At 40.7% G+C, this 23,142-nt stretch overlaps 2 protein-coding genes across 2 annotated transcripts; both read right to left on the reverse strand.

Moving 5' to 3' along the window:
- Positions 1-14,804: 14,804 nt before the first annotated feature.
- Positions 14,805-18,564, reverse strand: ttc4 (tetratricopeptide repeat domain 4). The gene is made up of 10 exons (XM_084355981.1): positions 18,291-18,564; positions 18,017-18,134; positions 17,753-17,914; positions 17,181-17,258; positions 16,895-17,019; positions 16,723-16,809; positions 16,361-16,605; positions 16,141-16,225; positions 15,715-15,797; positions 14,805-15,250 (listed from the first exon to the last, which is right to left on the reverse strand). The coding sequence occupies exons 1-10, from the start codon at positions 18,399-18,401 to the stop codon at positions 15,151-15,153; spliced, it is 1,194 nt and encodes a 397-aa protein (XP_084212107.1). The 5' UTR covers positions 18,402-18,564; the 3' UTR covers positions 14,805-15,150.
- Positions 18,565-19,447: 883 nt separating this feature from the next.
- On the reverse strand, positions 19,448-22,726 carry pars2 (prolyl-tRNA synthetase 2, mitochondrial). Its single transcript, XM_084354872.1, has 4 exons — positions 22,562-22,726; positions 21,370-21,706; positions 20,733-20,978; positions 19,448-20,654 (listed from the first exon to the last, which is right to left on the reverse strand). The coding sequence occupies exons 2-4, from the start codon at positions 21,691-21,693 to the stop codon at positions 19,773-19,775; spliced, it is 1,452 nt and encodes a 483-aa protein (XP_084210998.1). The 5' UTR covers positions 21,694-21,706; positions 22,562-22,726; the 3' UTR covers positions 19,448-19,772.
- Positions 22,727-23,142: the final 416 nt, after the last annotated feature.

Consider the following 23,142-nt stretch of genomic DNA (forward strand, 5'->3'; position numbering starts at 1 on the left):
TATATTCATTTACATTGATATTTGGTGTCACACTGCGTGTCCTCCTCTTGGCCAGGGTGTCTTTTTCCAAAACAAAGTCAGAGGATTTGGTGTATCAAGAGTCCACTATTTGAAGGCCACTGTTTTCACAATCCTTGTACTTTCCTTCCTGTTAAAAACTGCTTCCAGAATAGATAGATAGATTTAATAATCCCCAAGGGGAAATTAGGTTATCATAGCAGGAGGTACATTTAAGTACAAATACAATCAAAATACAAGGTGCAAATATAGAAACAATAAAGTACTATACACAATACAAAAAAACAATAAAGTACTATACACTATACAAAAAATACAATAAAGTACTATACACAATATAAAAGATAAAATGCTGAGGTATCAAGTAGAGGTAAGTGGAACATAAGGTGCAAGAGGATAAGGTGCAGTTTTATTTACATTAATATTAATTTAAGATTATTTGTGTGTTTTGGAGTGAGCGTTGTTCAGTCTGTTGGCGTCCTTCGCTTTGATGCCCGCACCCCAGGACACCACAGTGAAGAAGATGGTGCTCGCAACAACAGACTGATAGAACATCTGGAGCATCCGGTTGCAGACATTAAAGGACCTGAGCCTCCCTGGTCCCTGTACTCATCCACCCTCTAGACGCCCCACAATGGCCGTGTCATCAGAGAATTTCTGCAGATGACACGACTCAGTGCGGTACTTAAAGTCTGCAGTGTAGGTGGTGAAGAGGAAGGGAGACAGCACAGTTCCCTGAGGGGCGCCAATGTTGCCGATCAGACGGTCAGACACACAGTTCTGTAATCTGTAGGGGGTCCTGTGATAGGCACACTATGGGTCTGAGGTGTGCTAGAACCAGCCTCTCCATGATCTTCATGATGTGAGAGGTCAGTGCAATTGGCCTGTAGTCATCCAGTGCCACAGGATGTCCTTTTTTGGGCACTGGGACGAGGCAGGATGTTTTCCAAAGCACTGGCACTCTCTGAAGGTGGAGGCTCGGGTTGAAGAGGTGCTGGAGAACTCCACAGAGCTGGCTGGCACAGACCTTCAGCACGCGAGGGCTGATGCAACTTTCCTCTGCTTGAGAATGAGGAACTGTTTACAAGAAGGGTTAGTGAAAACTGTTATGAAACTTGGAGTGCCTGCCTTGACAAAAAACCTGTAAACACACAGACACAAGTGTTTGGAGGAAGTTATTTTCAAGGAAATGAGTACAAGGAAACTTCGGCGCCAGGGTACAAGTATTTTCTTTCACAGAAAATATCCTTAGGGATATATATTCCTCAACTCCTCATTCCTCATGGAGTGTATTACATATTAGGCTACACTGCTTACAACATGCAACAATGGAGATACACCTGTATGTCACTTAATTAAAGTGCCACTGGTTACCTTTGCTTGCTTAACATGGAAACACTAGCCAGCTGACAGCAGGAAAAGATTTCAGAAGTAATTTAAATGTCTCTAACTGGGTTGTTTGTCTATTCCTTTATAAAATCAGAGTCAGATGATTTGTTTCCTGAAATACCTTTGCTAAAGTTTATGATGTAAACTGTATTTTATTTACACCAAAAGAAAACCTTGACTTTAATTCAGTAAACAATTCATACTTCCCTCACTCGCCAATCAATAACAAGATACTGTATATTAATGGAAAGGTTCATGTTGATGTGTCCGGAGAACAGTTTGTAAGGCCTTGACTGTCGCAGCTGTCAGAAACTGGGTCACACAACCCAAACGCTTCTAGCTGGATGGATGTTGTTAATCCAACATGTTGACTTTTTCGGTCAGGTTCTTGTCATCAGGTGTTGAATCCTGGGCAACGCCCTGCAGCCGCCTCTGAGCTGCAGATCCATCACATAACAGGGAACCTTTCCCTCTCATATTGTTATTTTTAACAAAAACTGGTCAGTTTTGGGACATTTAAACCTGTTATGTTCCTGTATTTGAAAGTGAACACTGATAGTTGACTTGGATGTAGCAATTATAAAACAATGGATATACTATTCTTAGCCTATGGTTTTGGTTTCAATTTATTGTCCCTATTGATTCAGGTTTGGCAGGATTGGTAGTGTTCAGCTGTCTGACTTTCAACAAATGCCACTCATCCAAAGCAGGTCCTTTCATTCATTCACAGCTTCAGAGCCACCAAGGTTGTCCATCTCAGTCAGGTAAGACCTTTAAATTAGCTTATTTGCTGTTATCCTAATGGTTCAATGAACGCTTTATCTGATATGCTGTGAGGGTGAACTTGTACTGTAAGATCAAGAGAGGTATTTATTTTAATCTTGATTGTCAGCAGTATTTTTTATAAATTATATTAATCTCACCACGAAAAGAGGCATCCTGGGTATTAAGAAGCTTGTATGGGTATATAATGTTGATTCTTAGCATCTTCAGTATATTGAAACATAGAAACACAATTAAAAGGTGTCAGACTTGATCAAAATGATTTTTAGATTGAGATCTGTGTCTCTCGTTGGTTCTGCAATGTCAGAGCACATCGTTCTTGTATACGTATAATAATTCCAGTGACTAAGAAGGTGAATGGTGCAGTTTATAGACTTTACAGTGACACTAAAGGTGCTTTTGTATGAAAAGTACATTTTCCTCATTCCCAACTTGTCAAACCCTTACACATTTGGACTGTAGGTCAGACTGGCCACCATCCCAATGCGTCAGTTTTTGACGAGCTGGGAATGAGACTCAAAAAGCTACTTTTCTTACAAAAAGCACATTTTTAATGCAGTTTACATTCATTCGAGAGTAACTATAATTTAAAAATACATAACTGTTACTTCAGTGTCTCTCAGTATTGTGCTTGTACCTATGGAATTCATCTATCTTTTATTTAACAAAGGCTTTCATTTAGTTACATATAACTATATACATTTTAGCCACTCAGCAGTAAGTTTATGCTGTTTTTCACATTTGGTATTAGTTTGGGACTGTTTGTTATATGGTGGTAAGGTGTCGGTCTAATCTGAACACAAATTACAATATATTAAACAAATACATGATTGCCACGAGTAAAAGTGACTTCCTTTGCCCTGAGTGAAAACCAAAGACTGTATAAAATAATGGATGGAGCCACATTTGATTCATTACACAGTTGTCTGTCTTTTAGTCCAGTTAGGTGTACAGAAAGACTTATTATGAGTCCGATATCTGCATTAAAAGTTCTACAAAAGGCACCAACACCATGAATACAGCTGAGAGATCAAGTTCAGTGACTGTGATTAGCTGAGGTGAAGCTGAGCACACAGCTTGTTGCTACCTGTCAGTTGAAGCAGCCACACCCTGATCATACCTTCCTTTAAGGGTTAGGGTTATAATTTAAACTGAATAAAATTCACCCCTCCTACAGTAAGTTAGGTATAGAGACCAAATTGTTTCTTGTACCAGGCAGCAAACTGTTTATTTCTGGTGTAATTTTGACCATTTTATGGGCTTTTCTGGGGTTTGACTCTATTTTGGAGCCAGCTTCAAGTGGCCATTTGAGGAACTGCAGTTTTTGGTACTTCGACATGGGCCTCAATTCTTAGAGCCTCAGATGGCCTCTGCATTTAACACGTCAACAGAAAAGTAGTAATTTATTAAAATGATATTTGTATGTTGCGGGGCGGCTGTAGCTCAGTGGGTAGAGCAGGTGACCAGAAGGCCGCTGGCTCGAACCCCGGCTCCCCTTGGCGGGACTGAGCCACATGCCGAAGCATCCTTGAGCAAGATGCTGAACCCCGAAATTGCTCCTGATGTGCAGCTGGCACCCTGCCAGGCAGCCTCTGCCATCAGAGGGCCCTGCGATGAGCTGGCGTCCCATCCAGGGGTGTACCCTGGCCTTCGCCCATTGTAAACTGGATTTGGCCCCAGTAGCCCCGCAACCCCCCCGAAAAAGGGGGGATAAAAGCGGCAACACCCCGCGACCCACTCAGGAATAAGCGGACAAGAAAACGAAAAAAACCGAAACGAAACTATATTTGTATTCATGTATACCAAATTGTCACTGGTTCAAATGTTCTGTGAAATCAGTACGTTGGAAGGTTTTATATCAACAAAGCTTCACATTTTCTCATGAAACAACAAGGTTCTTGGAAGAGGACGGGCTTCAACTGAATAAGCATTTTTTGCTTTTTCTCTCATTTCTCTGCATTAACAGGTTCACTGTTCACCATTTGGGCTAAAGTTATGCAACAACCAATGGCAGATCAACACCCTGTAGACTGGAACACTGGTCTCTGTGACTGCTTTGAGGACGCCAGTACTTGTAAGGTTCACTAACTTGACTAATTTCCATTTTTTTGGATTAGAAGTCTTCTTTAGTAATGCCATGCCACTTAGGAGAGTTGTTAACCCTCTGCTGGTTATTTTCAGGCTGCTATGGTTTCTGGTGCTGTCCTTGCTTGGCCTGCACAGTCTCAGGAAGATTTGGACAGAACTCGTGCCTCCCGCTATGCGACATATGCAGCCCTGCCATAATGACAGCCTGTGGGATACCAATGTTTGTCCCTCCCGCAGTCTTGTCTATGAGGGCTTCCATTAGACACAAATATAACATCAAGGTATGATTCATGTAAAGCTCATGTACAGAATTTCATGTTGAATAAAAGTGAAACACTGTCAAATTTAAAACTTTAAATATTTTTCTCTTGGATTCTCCGCAGGGTTCTCTCTGCAACGACATCGGTGTTTCCTGTTTCTGCATTTGGTGCTCCTGGTGTCAGATGCATCGTGAGTTAAAACATCGCAAAAAAGCCCCCGCCACCATCATCAATGTGCAGACAACCAACATCAATGTACAGCCTAATCCAGTGATGATGGTTCCAACACAAATTGGGTATGTGAACCAACCAGGTGTCTACATGGCAGCACGCTGAGTTTTGTAGCTCATCACTGCTCTGTTGTGTTTGATGAAAACATGATCACGCTACTGTTTTTGTCACATATGAAGACAATTTGACTTCGTGTGACTTTAAGTTTTGTAATTATCATGTCAATTATCATCTAATTAATCCCCAATGATAAGTCTCATTTGACCTTAAGATTAAGTTACAAATGCAAATGTGTTACCTAAAGGTCCATTGTGTAGGATTTAGTGACATCTAGCAGTGAGGTGGCAGATCGTAAACCCCTACAGTGGCTCTACAAACATGAAATCTCAAAATGCCCTCTCTAGAGCCGGAGTTTGGTTTGTCCATTCTGGGCAATTGTAGAAACATGGTTGTGCAACATGGTGGACTCCATGGAGATCCCAATAGATACCCCCGCAGTCTACAAATCCTGTACACTAGACCTTTAACATTTGCTTGCTGACTATAGACTATTGGGTAAAATGTTTTCATTTTAGTCCCTTGTGTTTTTTTTTGTTTAAAAACAAATACAAATAAACCTGATCAGACCGACATAACTCTACAAATATTCAAACACATCAATCAAAATATTATATCAAGTTCCAAGTAGCATTTATTTTTCATGTCTCTATAATGTTAAAGTATGGTGAAAAGAATATTAATTTTACATAAGGGTTTCTCGTAATATGTATTTAATTTTTGTTTACTTATTCATATCTAACTCGACGCGTGATGTTTTAATGATCACCCGGAGTGCTCATGACAGATAAGAGATCATTTCGGTGTCCATGTTAACAGGTTAGACCGGCCACACTGGATGCATGAGATGTGGGTGGCTGTGGCGTTGTGCGATCTAGATATTCGAAGTCTCACCTGTTTCTACAGTTTTAATGTCTGTATCTGTAGAATACGTCACAGACATGAAGAATGAATGAATACACACAACAGGTGAAGGGCAGTTTCTTTCTGTCACTTTCTCTCCCTCCCTCGCTCTTTCCCCCTCCTGCTTTCTCGCTCATTCAAAGGGGATAAAGCAAACTCATCATATTTATTTATAATTATCAAAGGCAAACTCCATGTAAACAGATCGGGCAGGCAGGAGCAAAGCAGCCTGTGTAAACACCAACATGCGAGTGAGCAGCAGCAATTCAGCAACACAGCTGCCAAGCAGTACACAAGTATCCAGTGTGTCCAGCCTATAGGGCAAACATCTGTATAGTGTGTCTGGTAAAGTGTGACAGGTCAGGTGGATGAACTTCTTCACATCTGCTTCTGTCAATAAGGTATTTTTATACTGATGTCCAAATTAATTTACTTCCTGGAAAATAAAGCTGAACTAGAGATTATGTTGCTTTTGTTGTTGCCTAACCAACAGAACCAGACGAGGACGGGACTCATTAGTCAGAAAGCTTTGCTGTGTTTTTTGTTTCATGTTAACTTACAACCACTTACATCACTTGTTTATACCTTATAGTGTTCTTCTTTCCATTAATCTGTCCAATCATGCAATTTAATAAAAAATGTCTTCAAGCTATTTTCAATCTGCAGTGTATGTTTGTACAAAAAGAAACACAAAGAATCCACATGGATTACTTCTAGAAATGTCATTTGTTTTTATATTCATTTACATTGATATTTGGTGTCACACTGCGTGTCCTCCTCTTGGCCAGGGTGTCTTTTTCCAAAACAAAGTCAGAGGATTTGGTGTATTCAGAGTCCACTATTTGAAGGCCACTGTTTTCACAATCCTTGTACTTTCCTTCCTGTTAAAAACTGCTTCCAGAATAGATAGATTTATTAATCCCTGAGGGGAAATTAGGTTATCATAGCAGGAGGTACATTTAAGTACAAATACAATCAAAATACAAGGTGCAAATATAGAAACAATAAAGTACTATACACTATACAAAAAAAACAATAAAGTACTTTATACAATATAAAAGATAAAATGCTGAGGTATCAAGTAGAGGTAAGTGGACCATAAGGTGCAGTTTTATTTACATTAATATTAATTTAAGATTATTTGTGTGTTTTGGAGTGAGCGTTGTTCAGTCTGTTGGCGTCCTTCGCTTTGATGCCCGCACCCCAGGACACCACAGTGAAGAAGATGGTGCTCGCAACAACAGACTGATAGAACATCTGGAGCATCCGGTTGCAGACATTAAAGGACCTGAGCCTCCTCAGGAAGTAAAGCCGGCTCAGGCCCTTCTTGTAGACTGCCTCCGTGTTTGCAGACCACTACAGTTTATTGTCCAGCACAACACGCAGGTATTTGTATGAGTCCACAATGTCAACATCTGTCCCACCAATGCAGACTGGAGAGGGCGGGGGCTTGTTCCTCCTGAAGTCCACCACCATCTCTTTCGTCTTCACCACACTCAGCTGCAGGTGGTTCTCCCCACACCACTTAACAAAATTGCTGACCAGGTCCCTGTACTCATCCACCCTCTAGACGCCCCACAATGGCCGTTTCATCAGAGAATTTCTGCAGATGAAACGACTCAGTGCGGTGCTTAAAGTCTGCAGTGTAGGTGGTGAAGAGGAAGGGAGACAGCACAGTTCCCTGAGGGGCGCCAATGTTGCCGATCAGACGGTCAGACACACAGTTCTGTAATCTGTAGGGGGTCCTGTGATAGGCACACTATGGGTCTGAGGTGTGCTAGAACCAGCCTCTCCATGATCTTCATGATGTGAGAGGTCAGTGCAATTGGCCTGTAGTCATCCAGTGCCACAGGATGTCCTTTTTTGGGCACTGGGACAAGGCAGGATGTTTTCCAAAGCACTGGCACTCTCTGAAGGGTGAGGGCTGATGCAACTTTCCTCTGCTTGAGAATGAGGAACTGTTTACAAGAAGGGTTAGTGAAAGTGTTATGAAACTTGGAGTGCCTGCCTTGACAAAAAACCTGTAAACACACAGACACAAGCGTTGGGAGGAAGTTATTTTCAAGGAAATGAGTATAAGGAAACTTCGGCGCCAGGGCAGGGCCGTAGCCAGGATTTTTGAAATACCGAGGTCAACATTTGCCATCATCATCATTTCATATTAACTGTATATATATATTTTTCATTATATATAACAACTGCCTAATGACACCCAATCTGTGTATAAGAGAGACAGCACTTCATCAGCACACACACACACATAGGGTATACAGTATAAATGCATATATACTTTTTTATTTTATTTTATTATTTATTTTTTTATTTTATTATTTATTTTTTTATTTTATTTCTATATATTTGATTCTGTGAGTTGTATTTGTTTTGTTTCTTTGATTCTTGATGCTTTGGCAACATAGTTCTCGTAACATTCATGCCAATAAAGTGAATTTGAATTTGAGAGAGAGAGAACGAGAGAGAGAGAGGAGGGGGGGGATCCTGCTCAGACTTCTTAGCATCTATTGGCTCTCTGTTGCATCTGTAGGCTCGTTCACTATTTCTCTCATTCTCTTAGCTTATTACAATTCTCACCTTTCCTCCTCTTTGCCTGATCATCCTCTGCCTTTCTTCCTGCAACAAATGATAACTTGGGTTGATGCAGCCTCTTATCACTACGTTGCATCTTTGCTCCGATTCATTTAATTGCCGTTCTAAAAATAGACCTGCAGCCACGTCGCGACCGTGTTTACTTTCGGTTTTAGTGAAACGAAACTCAAGGAAAAAAGTACTGAGGACATGACCTCGGTGTCCTCAATGGTGGCTACGGCCCTGCGCCAGGGTAGTATTTTCTTTCACAGAAAATATCCTCAGGGATAAATATTCCTCAACTCCTCATTCCTCATGGAGTGTATTACATATTAGGCTACACTGCTTACAACATGCAAAAATGGAGATACACCTGTATGTCACTTAATTAAAGTGCCACTGGTTACCTTTGCTTGCTTAACATGGAAACACTAGCCAGCTGACAGCAGGAAAAGATTTCAGAAGTAATTTAAATGTCTCTAACTGGGTTGTTTGTCTATTCCTTTATAAAATCAGAGTCAGATGATTTGTTTCCTGTAATACCTTCGCTAAAGTTTATGATGTAAACTGTATTTTATTTACACCAAAAGAAAACCTTGACTTTAATTCAGTAAACAATTCTTAATTCATGTTACCATACACTATTGTAACATCATGTAGCCTGCATACTTCCCTCACTCGCCAATCAATAACAACATACAGTATATTAATGGAAAGGTTCATGCTGATGTGTCAGAAGAACAGTTTGTAAGGCCTTGACTGTCGCAGCTGTCAGAAACTGGGTCACACAAACCAAACGCTTCTAGCTGGATGGATGTTGTTAATCCAACATGTTGACTTTTTCGGTCAGGTTCTTGTCATCAGGTGTTGAATCCTGGGCAACGCCCTGCAGCCGCCTCTGAGCTGCAGATCCATCAGATAACAGGGAACCTTTCCCTCTCATATTGTTATTTTTAACAAAAACTGGTCAGTTTTGGGACATTTAAACCTGTTATGTTCCTGTATTTGAAAGTGAACACTGATAGTAGACTTGGATGTAGCAATTATAAAACAATGGATATACTATTCTTAGCCTATGGTTTTGGCTTCAATTTACTGTCCCTATTGATTCAGGTTTGGCAGGATTGGTGTTCAGCTGTCTGACTTTCAACAAATGCCACTCATGCAAAGCAGGTCCTTTCATTCATTCACAGCTTCAGAGCCACCAAGGTTGTCCATCTCAGTCAGGTAAGACCTTTAAATTAGCTTATTTGCTGTTATCCTAACGGTTCAATGAACGCTTTATCTGATATGCTGTGAGGGTGAACTTGTACTGTAAGATCAAGAGAGGTATTTATTTTAATCTTGATTGTCAGCAGTATTTTTTATAAATTATATTAATCTCACCACGAAAAGAGGCATCCTGGGTATTAAGAAGCTTGTATGGGTATATAATGTTGATTCTTAGCATCTTCAGTATATTGAAACATAGAAACACAATTAAAAGGTGTCAGACTTGATCAAAATGATTTTTAGATTGAGATCTGTGTCTCTCGTTGGTTCTGAAATGTCAGAGCACATCGTTCTTGTATACGTATAATAATTCCAGTGACTAAGAAGGTGAATGGTGCAGTTTATAGACTTTACAGTGACACTAAAGGTTTTGTATGAAAAGTACATTTTTCTCATTCCCAACTTGTCAAACCCTGACACATTTGGACTGTAGGTCAGACTGGCCACCATCGTCAGTTTTTGATGAGCTGGGAATGAGACTCAAAAAGCACATTTTTAATGCAGTTTACATTCATTCGAGAGTAACTATAATTTAAAAATACAGAACTGTTACTTCAGTGTCTCTCAGTATTGTGCTTGTACCTATGGAATTCATCTATTTTTCATTTAACAAAGGCTTTCATTTAGTTACATATAACTGTATACATTTTAGCCACTCAGCAGTAAGTTTATGCTGTTTTTCACATCTGGTATTAGTTTGGGACTGTTTGTTATATGGTGGTAATGTGTCGGTCTAATCTGAACACAAATTACAATATATTAAACAAATACATGATTGCCACGAGTAAAAGTGACTTCCTTTGCCCTGAGTGAAAACCAAAGACTGTATAAAATAATGGATGGAGCCACATTTGATTCAATACACAGTTGTCTGTCTTTTAGTCCAGTTAGGTGTACAGAAAGACTTATTATGAGTCCGATATCTGCATTAAAAGTTCTACAAAAGGCACCAACACCATGAATACAGCTGAGAGATCAAGTTCAGTGACTGTGATTAGCTGAGGTGAAGCTGAGCACACAGCTTGTTGCTACCTGTCAGTTGAAGCAGCCACACCCTGATCATATCTTCCTTTAAGGGTTAGGGTTATAATTTAAACTGAATAAAATTCACCCCTCCTACAGTAAGTTAGGTATAGAGACCAAATTGTTTCTTGTACCAGGCAGCAAACTGTTTATGTCTGGTGTAATTTTGGCCATTTTATGGGCTTTTCTGAGGTTTGACTCTATTTTGGAGCCAGCTTCAAGTGGCCATTTGAGGAACTGCAGTTTTTGGTACTTCGACATGGGCCTCAATTCTTAGAGCCTCAGATGGCCTCTGCATTTAACACGTCAACAGAAAAGTAGCAATTTATTAAAATGATATTTGTATGTTGCGGGGCGGCTGTAGCTCAGTGGGTAGAGCAGGTGACCAGCGACCAGAAGGCCGCTGGCTCGAACCCGGCTCCCCTTGGCGGGACTGAGCCACATGCCGAAGCATCCTTGAGCAAGATGCTGAACCCCGAAATTACTCCTGATGTGCAGCTGGCACCCTGCGAGGCAGCCTCTGCCATCAGAGGGCCCTGCAATGAGCTGGCATCCCATCCAGGGGTGTACCCTGGCCTTCGCCCATTGTAAACTGGATTTGGCCCCAGTAGCCCCGCAACCCCCCCGAAAAAGGGGGGATAAAAGCGGCAACACCCCGCAACCCACTCAGGAATAAGCGGACAAGAAAACGAAAAACGAAACGAAACGATATTTGTATTCATGTATACCAAAGTGTCACTGGTTCAAATGTTCTGTGAAATCAGTACGTTGGAAGGTTTTATATCAACAAAGCTTCACATTTTCTCATGAAACAACAAGGTTCTTGGAAGAGGACGGGCTTCTACTGAATAAGCATTTTTTGCTTTTTCTCTCATTTCTCTGCGTTAACAGGTTCACTGTTCACCATTTGGGCTTAAGTCATGCAACAACCAATGGCAGATCAACACCCTGTAGACTGGAACACTGGTCTCTTGGACTGCTTTGAGGACGCCAGTACTTGTAAGGTTCACTAACTTGACTAATTTCCATTTTTTTGGATTAAAAGTCTTCTTTAGTAATGCCATGCCACTTAGGAGAGTTGTTAACCCTCTGTTGGTATATCTCTGTTATTTTCAGGCTGCTATGGTTTCTGGTGCTGTCCTTTCTTGGCCAGCACAGTCTCAGGAAGATTTGGACAGAACTCGTGCCTCCCGCTATGCGACATATGCAGCCCTGCCATAATGACAGCATGTGGGATACCAATGTTTGTCCCTCCCGCAGTCTTGTCTATGAGGGTTTCCATTCGACACAAATATAACATCAAGGTATGATTCATGTAAAGCTCATGTACAGAATTTCATGTTGAATAAAAGTGAAACAATGTCAAATTTAAAACTTTAAATATTTTTCTCTTGGATTCTCCGCAGGGTTCTCTCTGCAACGACATCGGTGTTTCCTGTTTCTGCATTTGGTGCTCCTGGTGTCAGATGCATCGTGAGTTAAAACATCGCAAAAAAGCCCCCGCCACCATCATCAATGTGCAGACAACCAACATCAATGTACAGCCTAATCCAGTGATGATGGTTCCAACACAAATTGGGTATGTGAACCAACCATGTGTCTACATGGCAGCACGCTGAGTTTTGTGGCTCGTCACTGCTCTGTTGTGTTTGATGAAAACGTGATCACACTACTGTTTTTGTCACATACGAAGACAATTTGACTTCGTGTGACTTTAAGTTTTGTAATTATCATGTCAATTATCATCTAATTAATCCCCAATGATAAGTCTCATTTGACCTTAAGATTAAGTTACAAATGCAAATGTGTTACCTAAAGGTCCATTGTGTAGGATTTAGTGACATCTAGCAGTGAGGTGGCAGATCGTAAACCCCTACAGTGGCTCTACAAACATGAAATCTCAAAATGCCCTCTCTAGAGCCGGAGTTTCGTTTGTCCATTCTGGGCAATTGTAGAAACATGGTCGTGCAACATGGTGGACTCCATGGAGATCCGAATAGATACCCCCGCAGTGTACAAATCCTGTACACTAGACCTTTAACATTTGCTTGCTGACTATAGACTATTGGGTAAAATGTTTTCATTTTAGTCCCTTGTGTTTTTTTTTGTTTAAAAACAAATACAAATAAACCTGGGGGGTATTCCAGAAAGGAGGTTCAACAAACTCTGAGTCTATCCCTGAACTCTGAGTTGACTTACTCTGAGATGGGAAACTCTGAGTATCCGGTTCCAGAACGGCTGATCTGAATTAGTTCAATCAACTCTGAGTATGTTCACCTCGAGTTACGCGCGTGTACAACCACTATAAAAAGCCATCGTCAATGGAGCCCTGATACCACGATCGTCACCATGACATCAGACAAAAAGCGATCAAGTTATTTTACTCCTATGGAGCTGGAGGTCCTAATGCAGGCGTACGTAGAATATGAGCACATATTTCAGCGGAAATCAAATACAGCTGCAGCGGCGAAGGACAGAGAAAGGGCATGGGAGGAAATTGCTGCCCGAGTCAACGCGTAAGTTTGAACTATTCCATTGACATAACATTTAACTGTAAGATCGTAGCATATAGGCCTAGTTATGAATGTAAATAGGAATAAAATCTGATTTCCATTTAGGTGCAATCCAACGGGGGAAAAAAGAACTTGGAAGCAGCTAAAACTGAAATATAAAAACATTATTCAATAAGGTAAGGCATGTTTTGCTTGGCGATTGCACCTCACTTTGATGTTAATTATTATTATTTTTTAATTGACTAAGGCTGTTAAAGTAAATATTAATTCAATGGCTACTTCAAATAGTAATGTAAACTCCTAACCAAATTCTGTTTTAACATGTCCTCCCACTCCCACAAACTACCGTTTGCAAAAAAACGTAGCGCTATGCATACAATTTGCAGTGATGTGAGTGCACGTCCGCGGTGTGTGAGGTTGGTAATGTGTGGCCGGAGAATGTTCTCAAGATAGATGATACTGTGTGATGAAAAGCGGTAACGTTCAAACAGATATTCCTCTGGAAATGACAGGACATCCAATCTGGGTCGGAAGATTCTCTCGCGACGCAAAGCGTTACGAATAAGTTGTGCTTCGATGTCAATTGGATTCGGAATGAACGGACAATCCATGTCAAACAGCGTTCTTCATGTGGGAGGAGACGGGTAGAAACTCAGGGTTTCTTAAGTAAACCTGCCAGCGAGCAGGTTATGTTCACAGAGTCTGTTACCATGGTGACTGACCCAGAGTTTCAGTTACCTCTCTTTCTGGAACGGAAAACCCAGAGTTTCCCTCATCTCAGGGTTAACTTACTCTGAGTTTTCACATAACCCGCTTTCTGGAACACCCCCCTGATCAGATCGACATAACTCTACAAATATTCAAACACATCAATCAAAATATTATATCAAGTTCCAAGTAGCATTTATTTTTCATGTCTCTATAATGTTAAAGTATGGTGAAAAGAATATTAATTTTACATAAGGGTTTCTCGTAATATGTATTTAATTTTTGTTTACTTATTCATATCTAACTTGACGTGTGATGTTTTAATGATCACCCGGAGTGCTCATGACAGATAAGAGACATTTCGGTGTCCATGTTAACAGGTTAGACCAGCCACACTGGATGCATGAGATGTGGGTGGCTGTGGCGTTGTGCGATCTAGATATTCGAAGTCTCGCCTGTTTCTACAGTTTTAATGTCTGTATCTGTAGAATACGTCACAGACATGAAGAATGAATGAATACACACAACAGGTGAAGGGCAGTTTCTTTCTGTCACTTTCTCTCCCTCCCTCGCTCTTTCCCCCTCCTGCTTTCTCGCTCATTCAAAGGGGATAAAGCAAACTCATCATATTTATTTATAATTATCAAAGGCAAACTCCATGTAAACAGATCGGGCAGGCAGGAGCAAAGCAGCCTGTGTAAACACCAACATGCGAGTGAGCAGCAGCAATTCAGCAACGCAGCTGCCAAGCAGTACACAAGTATCCAGTGTGTCCAGCCTATAGGGCAAACATCTGTATAGTGTGTCTGGTAAAGTGTGACAGGTCAGGTGGATGAACTTCTTCACATCTGCTTCTGTCAATAAGGTATTTTTATACTGATGTCCAAATTAATTTACTTCCTGGAAAATAAAGCTGAACTAGAGATTATGTTGCTTTTGTTGTTGCCTAACCAACAGAACCAGATGAGGACAGGACTCATTAGTCAGAAAGCTTTGCCGTGTTTTTTGTTTCATGTTTACTTACAGCCACTTACATCACTTGTTTATACCTTACAATGTTCTTCTTTCCATTAATCTGTCCAATCATGCAATTTAATAAAAAATGTCTTCAAGCTATTTTCAATCTGCAGTGTATGTTTGTACAAAATGAAACACAAAGAATCCACATGGATTACTTCTAGAAATGTCATTTGTTTTTATATTCATTTACATTGATATTTGGTGTCACACTGCGTGTCCTCCTCTTGGCCAGGGTGTCTTTTTCCATAACAAAGTCAGAGGATTTTGTGTATTAAGAGTCCACTATTTGAAGGCCACTGTTTTCACAATCCTTGTACTTTCCTTCCTGTAAAAAACTGCTTCCAGAATGAGGAACCCTTTACAAGAACGATGAAACTGGGAGTGCCTGCCTTGACAAAAAACCTGTCAACACACAGACACAAGCGTTTGGAGGAAGTGAGTACAAGGAAACTTTAGCGCCAGGGTACAAATCATTTCTTTCACAGAAAATATCTTCAGAGATATATATTCCTCAACTCCTCATTCCTCAAGGAGTGTAATACACTGCTTACAACATGCAAAAATGGAGATAAACCAGTATGTCACTTAATTAAAGTGCCACTGGTTACCTTTGCTTGCTCAATGTGGCAACACTAGCCAGCTGGCAGCAGGAAAAGATTTCAGAAGTAATTTAAATGTCTCTAACTGGGTTATTTGTCTATTTCTTTATATCTGTCATTAAATAAAGAAGACTGATAACTGCAAAAATAATGATATTAAGAAGTCACAAACAACCTCTTGCCAGCCAATAAAAGAAATCTTGGTGGCCATGGTCCAAATCAAAATGAAATAACACTCAATGAAAACAGGACTCTCAGTGGACGTACCTTTTATGCTGCAACACTTTTAAAAGTGGCGTCTCTGGGTTGACTTGGTAGAACGCCTCCTTACGCTCATCTTCAAAGTAGAGCTGAAAAGTGGGGAAAGGTCAAATGTGGTTAATAATGATTAGAAATCGATTAATGTCATTTATTGATAGAACTGCCCTGTTCTCAATAATGAAATATCATCACTTTTTGACATTTTTACTCTTGATTATTGTACTTATGACAACTGAAAACTTTAATATCATGCATCAAATTAACACATTACTTCAAAGAGTAAGGATGCAACAGAAATATTATATAATAAAAAAAGTAAACAATATGTTATAGGTCTGCATGATATGGTCAAAAAATCATATTGATATTATTTGAACAGAAATATGATTGACTATTTCTTGTGGTTAAAAGAGCTCATTTTTGCTGACAAACCTGCAAATTTTGTGGGTGGTATTTTCCGTCTGTGTCCCACGGTGGAAGTTCTTCTCCAAACATAACCGCCAGGTGATCTATGAAACTGAAACAAGGCAGATACAAAGATACAGAAGTGATTCTGCTGCTCTGTTTCTGACTAGAAACACACACAACTCCAAAGTGTCTTTATTTAGTCGGATAAAATGGAGAAATGTTGTCAAGAAGAACAAGATATTACCAGCTGTTCTCACAGAACGCAGAGATGAAGTCAGTCTGCTGGTGTTCAGGATAGAGGAAGAGAACCGGCCAGTGCAGGGAGCCCTGCTCGTCCTGGAAGACCTGAGCCCCCGTGACCTCGTGACAGCTGAGGCCGTCCAGGCTCAGCTCTGATATCGCTGCTGAGGAGCCTTCAGCCTCATCTTCCTCACTGTCTGAACCAGGCTGAGCAGGCTGAGCAGGCTGCAGGAGCTTGATGCCTCGATCCTGCGTAAAAGACACACAAATGTATCTGAGAATCGCTAGAAAAGAGTGCATGAATAGATCTGACATCATGTTCACTTACACTTGATAGAGATACATAGTGTTGATTAGGATGCTCACCTTTATAGCAGCCAGCAGAGCTTCTTTCTCACCATGCAGCTTCTTTCCTTTGGCCTTGGCCTTCCTGGCGTCTCTTTCTTTTGCTCGCTAAGGCAACAAAAAATACACATTATGCCTGACTGATATTAAAACCTCCACAGCAAATATCAACTGAACTCATTAGTGTCTGAACCTTGTGTTTATCTGCTGCTGCTCTCAGCTCCAGCAGCTTCTTGTCAGTGGGATGAGCCTTGAGCCCCTCATCACACCACTGGATGGCCTCTGCAAAGAGACGCAGCGCTGTACAACACTGAACACCTGCAGAGAAACATACAAGACGTTCACATGATTGTTTTTACCTTTATTCTAAGCAGTGTTTTACTTCCTTGGGCACTATTCTAACATTTTACATTTTCTAACAACATTTATTGTCATATTGTTGCTGCATGATGAAAAACCTGTATGTTTATCTATCATACCTCTGATCAAGGCTTTCAGGTGGTCTGGTTTGATCTTCTTTGCAGCTGCAGCATCATTCAAGGCAGAGCGCATGTTACCTGTGTGATATAAACCAGAAAAAATGAAGACCAAAACAGAAAGTTTCCACCCCCTTGCTTTTAAAGGTGGTACTGCTGCTGCTGTTGCAAACACAGCCGCATCGCTTTTTATTTTTCTCAGAGCCGCAACAACACAGGGCACTGAGTTTAATCATTCATTAAGTGTATAATAATAATCGATATTTCGGTCGGACTATAGTTTTTAGGTGCAGCAGCACATAATTTAGATAGCACCCAATAACAGATATTAAATGAATTTCTTAACACATCATGTACATGATTGTAAATGTGAATAAAAGGAGCAGATAAATGTTTTTTGCATTCAGCATTTACTTCACTTAAAAAAGTTAAATATTATTCTATGATGTCTGATTCTTTGTAAGCCACCCTATCATTTATGTGCATATCAATCCTTATTCAAGGTGCCAGCTATACATCTACATCTTAAAACGCTGCTAATGTATCTGTATGTCACTCAAACATGAGATCCCCACCCAGGTGGAAGTGTGCTGCAGCCCGGTTGGTGAGGAGAACCGTGTCGACTTCCTGGTCACCACATTTCTTCTTCAGCCCTGCTGTGTAGCACAGTACGGCCTTTTCATAGCTCTTCTCTTTGAAAAACGCATTTCCTTCATCTTTCAGGCTCTTTGATATTTCTGGGGAGCAATGAGACACATGAAGTCATTACAAGCTGGTGACTGGGACAGCTCAGGACAGCAGGTGTTTCCACGGATAATAAAGCCCGGTGGTCCAGCTACCTTCAGGGGTTCGGTCTTCATCATGGATGATGGCCTGTAGACAAGCTAGTTCTGGGTACTTCTTTGGGTCAATCTCTTCAGGGGCTGTTTTCATGAACATGGGTATTTTATCAAACTCCTGAATGGGACAGAAAAGAGAGGAATCACTGCGGGTGGACAGAAAATTACTTGTTTTACCAGTTAGCTTGCTAGTTTACAGCAACACTGAAGTAAACACAGCTCAGTTACGTAGAAATAACTTTCAAGCTAAAGTTGCTAACAGACAGTTTCTTACCTCTTCCCAGTTTTTTTCAGTAAAGGCATTGTTATATCTCTGGGTCTTGAATTTGTCCATGAACGCGTCCATGCCATCGTCGCTCTCATACTGCTCCTCTGTGGACGCCATTTTGGATCAAAATATTTATATTTTAAAGACGTTTTGTCGTTTATAAATGTGATGTAAACTGTGACAGATTACTGCCACCAGCCCATCAGCTGTACAGGCGTCACCTTTTCTAGAAGTTACCCAGCTCCTTGTTTACACATGTGCATGGGCGGTACAGCGTCGATTAAAATCCGTGCGGAAACACGGTACCAATATATTAGTTCCGCCACTTCCAGGACAACAGATGATGACAGATATGGAAAATAACTAAATACATTTACAAAGTACTGTAGCCTACTCACATGCAATTTAAATGTCGGTTTTACTCAGTATTTCCTTTGTATTTTATTTACCAAGGTATCATTGTAATGATTGTGTAATATACATATAATAATATATTGTGTAATATACACAATATATTATTATATATGATGAATTGTCATAAACAAAACTACACACAGGATATAATGAGTCAACATTAACAATGCATTCCTGCTTTTAGGTAACAATAATGATATTTTAAATAAATTATGTCCCTTAAACATGGCAATTTGCATAATGAGATGTTTGCAAGACTTGTACTTGTAATGTAGTGCGTTTCATCTGGTGGTTTTGGCACTTGTGCTTGAGATCTTATTACTTCTTCCACCTTTGTCAGTGCTACTTGATTGTCTTCAATGGTGTGCTATATGCTTTTACTACATTTAAGAGGGAAATATTGTAAAGGTTAAGATTTTATTCACAAGTCAGTTAAAGTCAATATGATGCATTGTTACCTTAAATGAAATGGACTGTTACCAGTAACAATACAATGTTGCTTCCCACCACTAGAAATGCTCATTTGTTTTTTGACTTTCATTTCATGGTTTTGATTACAATAAAGCTTTGTTCAACCAACTGTAACTGATATTAATAAGAAGGATATTTATAATAACTGCGTGACACTGTATACCGTGTGGCTGTGGAACTGTAATATGTTTTTGAGATGGTTATTGTACCATGTAAATTTCATTATGCTGCAACCCTACTTAAAACACAACAGCAAATGGTCATTGTTTCTGTTCATCTCTGTTGGCTCATGTTTTTATTTGCATGGGAACATGAAAGGCTGTAACAGAGAAAATTGTGACATTCCTGCGTTTTACATCATGTACACCAAATGCAATTGAATATTCTCAGGTCCATCATCGAGCGTTTGTTGTGACAGTAAGTTTTTGCCATATCAACAACTGAAAATATACTTTCAGTCCTCTTATTGGCATGAAAGAAAACGTATACAAACATTCAAAGTTTTTAACTTTGACCTCACTTAACCATCACCTCACTTACATTTTGCTTGTTACAAAGTACCCACAACCATAAAACATATATTTCCACATTCAGAGGTGTTACTCATACAGTTTCCACTCGTCCCAGAAGATCGAACAGTCCATCTCTACTGAGAAACATCGTCTCACCTGTCTGCTGACAGATTACCTCAAACCTGGGGGTTTCCTCTAGAGCTCCCTGTCCTGCTACAATAACATATGGGTAGCCGAGTTTGCTGGCATCCTTAAGCCTCTTTCCAATGGTCATCTGTGTACGGTCATCAAGAACCACCTCACCTCTCAAACCAGGCAGAGTCTCTCCCAAAGTGTGTACCAGTTCCTCAGCTAAGACTGCTGCCTTGTCCACCTTACTGCCTTTCTTTGGGGGTAAAACACACACCTGGTAAGGTGCTATAAGGCCCGGCCAGCGGATCTCCTCTTCTGTCGACATCACCTCAATGGCTGCAGCGAGAATACGGGTTACACCAAGACCATAGCAGCCCATCTCTGCAATACTAGGCTTGTTCTGGGAATTGCTGAAGGTGGCATTGAATATTTGAGAGTACTTTTTACCCAGGTAAAAGGTGTGTCCGACCTCTATACCCTTTGACTCCTCCAGTGTGCCAGTGTGGCACTGTGGGCAGTCAGTTCTGTCTGATGACATGGTCTCTGTGTTAGCAGAGAAGGAGCAGTTCCCACAGACCAAAATCCGGTCCTCCCCGATGTCTGCCGGCAGCTGGAACTCGTGGGAGAGTTTACCGCCAATGTTACCTGTGTCCGCCTGCACCTGAACGCATCGCAAACCCAGCCGGGCGAAGAGCCTGGTGTATGCCTGACACACTGATTCGTAGGTCTGGTAAGCTGCTTCTTCACTCACATCAAACGAGTACATGTCCTTCATGTAGAACTCCCTCCCTCGTAGCAGACCGAACCTCGGCTTCGGTTCGTCTCTGAATTTGCGAGTGATCTGTTGTTAAATAAAATAAATCATAAGAATTGCACCTCATTACACCAAATGCACTTGTGTTAACAGGGTAAAAGCTACCTGATACAGAAGCAGAGGGAACAGTCTGTGGGAAAGAGTCGTCTGGTGGGCGACCAGAGTCGTCACCGCCTCCTCATGTGTGGGAGCCAAGCAGTAGTCTCCTCCGTGGCGGTCCTGCAGGCGGAGGAGCTCTTTACCCATCAAGTCCCAGCGCTCACTGTTTTTCCAGAGTTCAGCTGAGCACAAACTGGGCATGTCCAGCTTCTGCCCACCGATTCCCTGCATCTCTTGGTCGATTACTCTCATCTGATGATTTAAGACACCAGTTATTACGATTTTTAGGATCAAAATGCGAAAGCTCTTCATATGAACCATTAAAAAATTTTAATTCCTCAGGACTCTAAAATGATTTAATAAGTCAATCTGAAAAGGAAATATTTCTTTATCAGTTGGCTTTGTTTTAAGGGTGACAATCGAGAAAAACTGGGGACTTTTCGCTGTACTATGAAGAAAGCAAATTAACCTTATGCATACGCGTCATTTTTATTTGGATCATTTTTAGCTTCCTAAAGTGGTTTGCTAGTCTTTTAAATAAAAAAAATAATAAAAAATTGAATTTGAAAATTTCAAAACCAAAAAGCACAGCTAGATTCACCACGCTTACTTGACATAATACTTCCTTAAAAACTCGTCTTACCAGCTTCTCCATGGAGCGGACGGTGGCAGGAAGGTAATAGTAACAACCCGGGTTAGATGGATGGATGAGCCCGGCCTTCTGCATGAGCCTCTGGCTCTTACAAGTCATCTCTCCTTTCAGCTGGGGGTCCTGCTGCATATCACGCAGGTTTGACGGCTGGTACAGGCGGGAAACCAGGAGTGTGGGTCTGACATGTCTGGAGCTGGTGGAGGCAGGGACAGCGGTAGGCTCAGCACACCCTGAATGGCTCCTCCTGGGAAGCACTGAGGTTCTGTGAAGTCGCTGGAGGACTCTCGGCCAAATCTGACTCATTATGGGCTCCATGGTGTTTCCAGACCTACCAGATCAGACATATCAGTAGGAGCGGAAACAAGTAGTCAGTTGATAGAAATGTAATTTCCAGTAATTTGTTTTTTTAAAGTCATTTTATCATTGCCATCTATTAATTTTATAATTGACTCATTTTTTTTCTGTCTAAAGGTCAAACATTTTCTGGTTTGAGCTTCTCAGTAGTGAGCAGGTCATAAATAAAGTGTGCTGGTATGTTGGAATCATCTCTATTTTCTGACATTTGACAAAATAAACAATAAATCAACAAAACAGGGAAGCACTGTCCTTCTACTGTCCTTCATTTCACAGGGAAACGTGTTACTGTTGACACTCTTTGCATGAGTACTTTTTTGCTGATAATACTAATGCACTTTACCCTGAGTAGGATTTTTATGCTTTTACTGATAACGTAGGTCTGTTATACTGAAGAACTACAACTTTAACACTAGTAGCCAAATTAATCTGAGTATTTTTTCCATCACAAATATATACATGAAATAACTAATAAATTATAGGAGGATAAAGGATAATTGTTGCACACAAGAAGTAAACTGGTCTCCAAGGTCGTCACAACTCAGGTAGCTGCTTCATTTATAGACAGATAATAATAATAACAACAGATTTAGCTCTTACAATAACGTTGATCTACATGTGTACAACATGAATTCAGATTACTCTGTGGATGAAATGCAGAAGCCACTGACAGATGTCCTGAGTGTCCACATCAGTGACAGTTCAGAGATGAATGTTAGCAAATCCTGCCCTGATCTTCAGTTTAGCAGTTGAGCTAGCAAAGGTTAGCTTCCTCAGTTAGCACACAACGACGTTTATCACGAACTCACAACTGCAACACAAAACTTACCTTGGGACCGACAACTACTGCTGTAGATAACCAGAATAAATGAGCCAGAGTTTTATTTCTGTCAAGTTGACAAGCTGAAACAGTGAAGGTGCCTCCACCATGCTGGATGTCTTCCTCAGCGACAGACCTGGAGCTCATCGCTTCAGCGACACATCGCCACCTGCAGGCCTGGAGGAGTAACGACGCACAGGCAGAGAGGGGGACCACAGTCCTCTGATGGTCCTGCTGAAGGCTCAGTGAGACAGAATCACACCAACAAACAGAACATTATTATTTGGTTGTATTGTTTGTCTGTAAGCCTTTTAATGCTGTCTGTTTAACTGTATAAGTTGTGAGTTGTTATGATATAGCCTACTGTATGTTTTTATTTGTTCTCACAGCACAGCATGACAGTCACGTTCATGCTGAGCAGATGGAGCCACACATAGATTTTAATTATATTATTAAGTCTGAGGCAAACATGGCCTCCTCCAGGCAAATCTATCAAAAACGTTACTACATTTGAGCTTTTGAAGGTATCAACTACAAATCAAATCATTTTGCTGTGTTTAGATTATATATAAAAGTTATATATTCAAATT

This window comes from Pagrus pagrus (assembly GCF_965226575.1).
Source record: "Pagrus pagrus genome assembly, chromosome: 6".
In the NCBI taxonomy this organism is placed as follows: domain Eukaryota; kingdom Metazoa; phylum Chordata; class Actinopteri; order Spariformes; family Sparidae; genus Pagrus; species Pagrus pagrus.

Excerpts from the sequence above, each read along its gene's own strand:
- ttc4 (XM_084355981.1), bottom strand. The coding sequence starts at position 18,401 with ATGGCGTCCACAGAGGAGCAGTATGAGAGCGACGATGGCATGGACGCG. Across the intron at positions 17,915-18,016 it reads TGAAGACCGAACCCCTGAAG|AAATATCAAAGAGCCTGAAA; the intron begins GTAGCTGGACCA and ends ATTGCTCCCCAG. Across the intron at positions 16,606-16,722 it reads CTCTGCTGGCTGCTATAAAG|GATCGAGGCATCAAGCTCCT; the intron begins GTGAGCATCCTA and ends TCTTTTACGCAG.
- pars2 (XM_084354872.1), bottom strand. The coding sequence starts at position 21,693 with ATGGAGCCCATAATGAGTCAGATTTGGCCGAGAGTCCTCCAGCGACTT. Across the intron at positions 20,979-21,369 it reads TCCGCTCCATGGAGAAGCTG|ATGAGAGTAATCGACCAAGA; the intron begins GTAAGACGAGTT and ends TTAAATCATCAG. Across the intron at positions 20,655-20,732 it reads TCCCTCTGCTTCTGTATCAG|ATCACTCGCAAATTCAGAGA; the intron begins GTAGCTTTTACC and ends ATTTAACAACAG.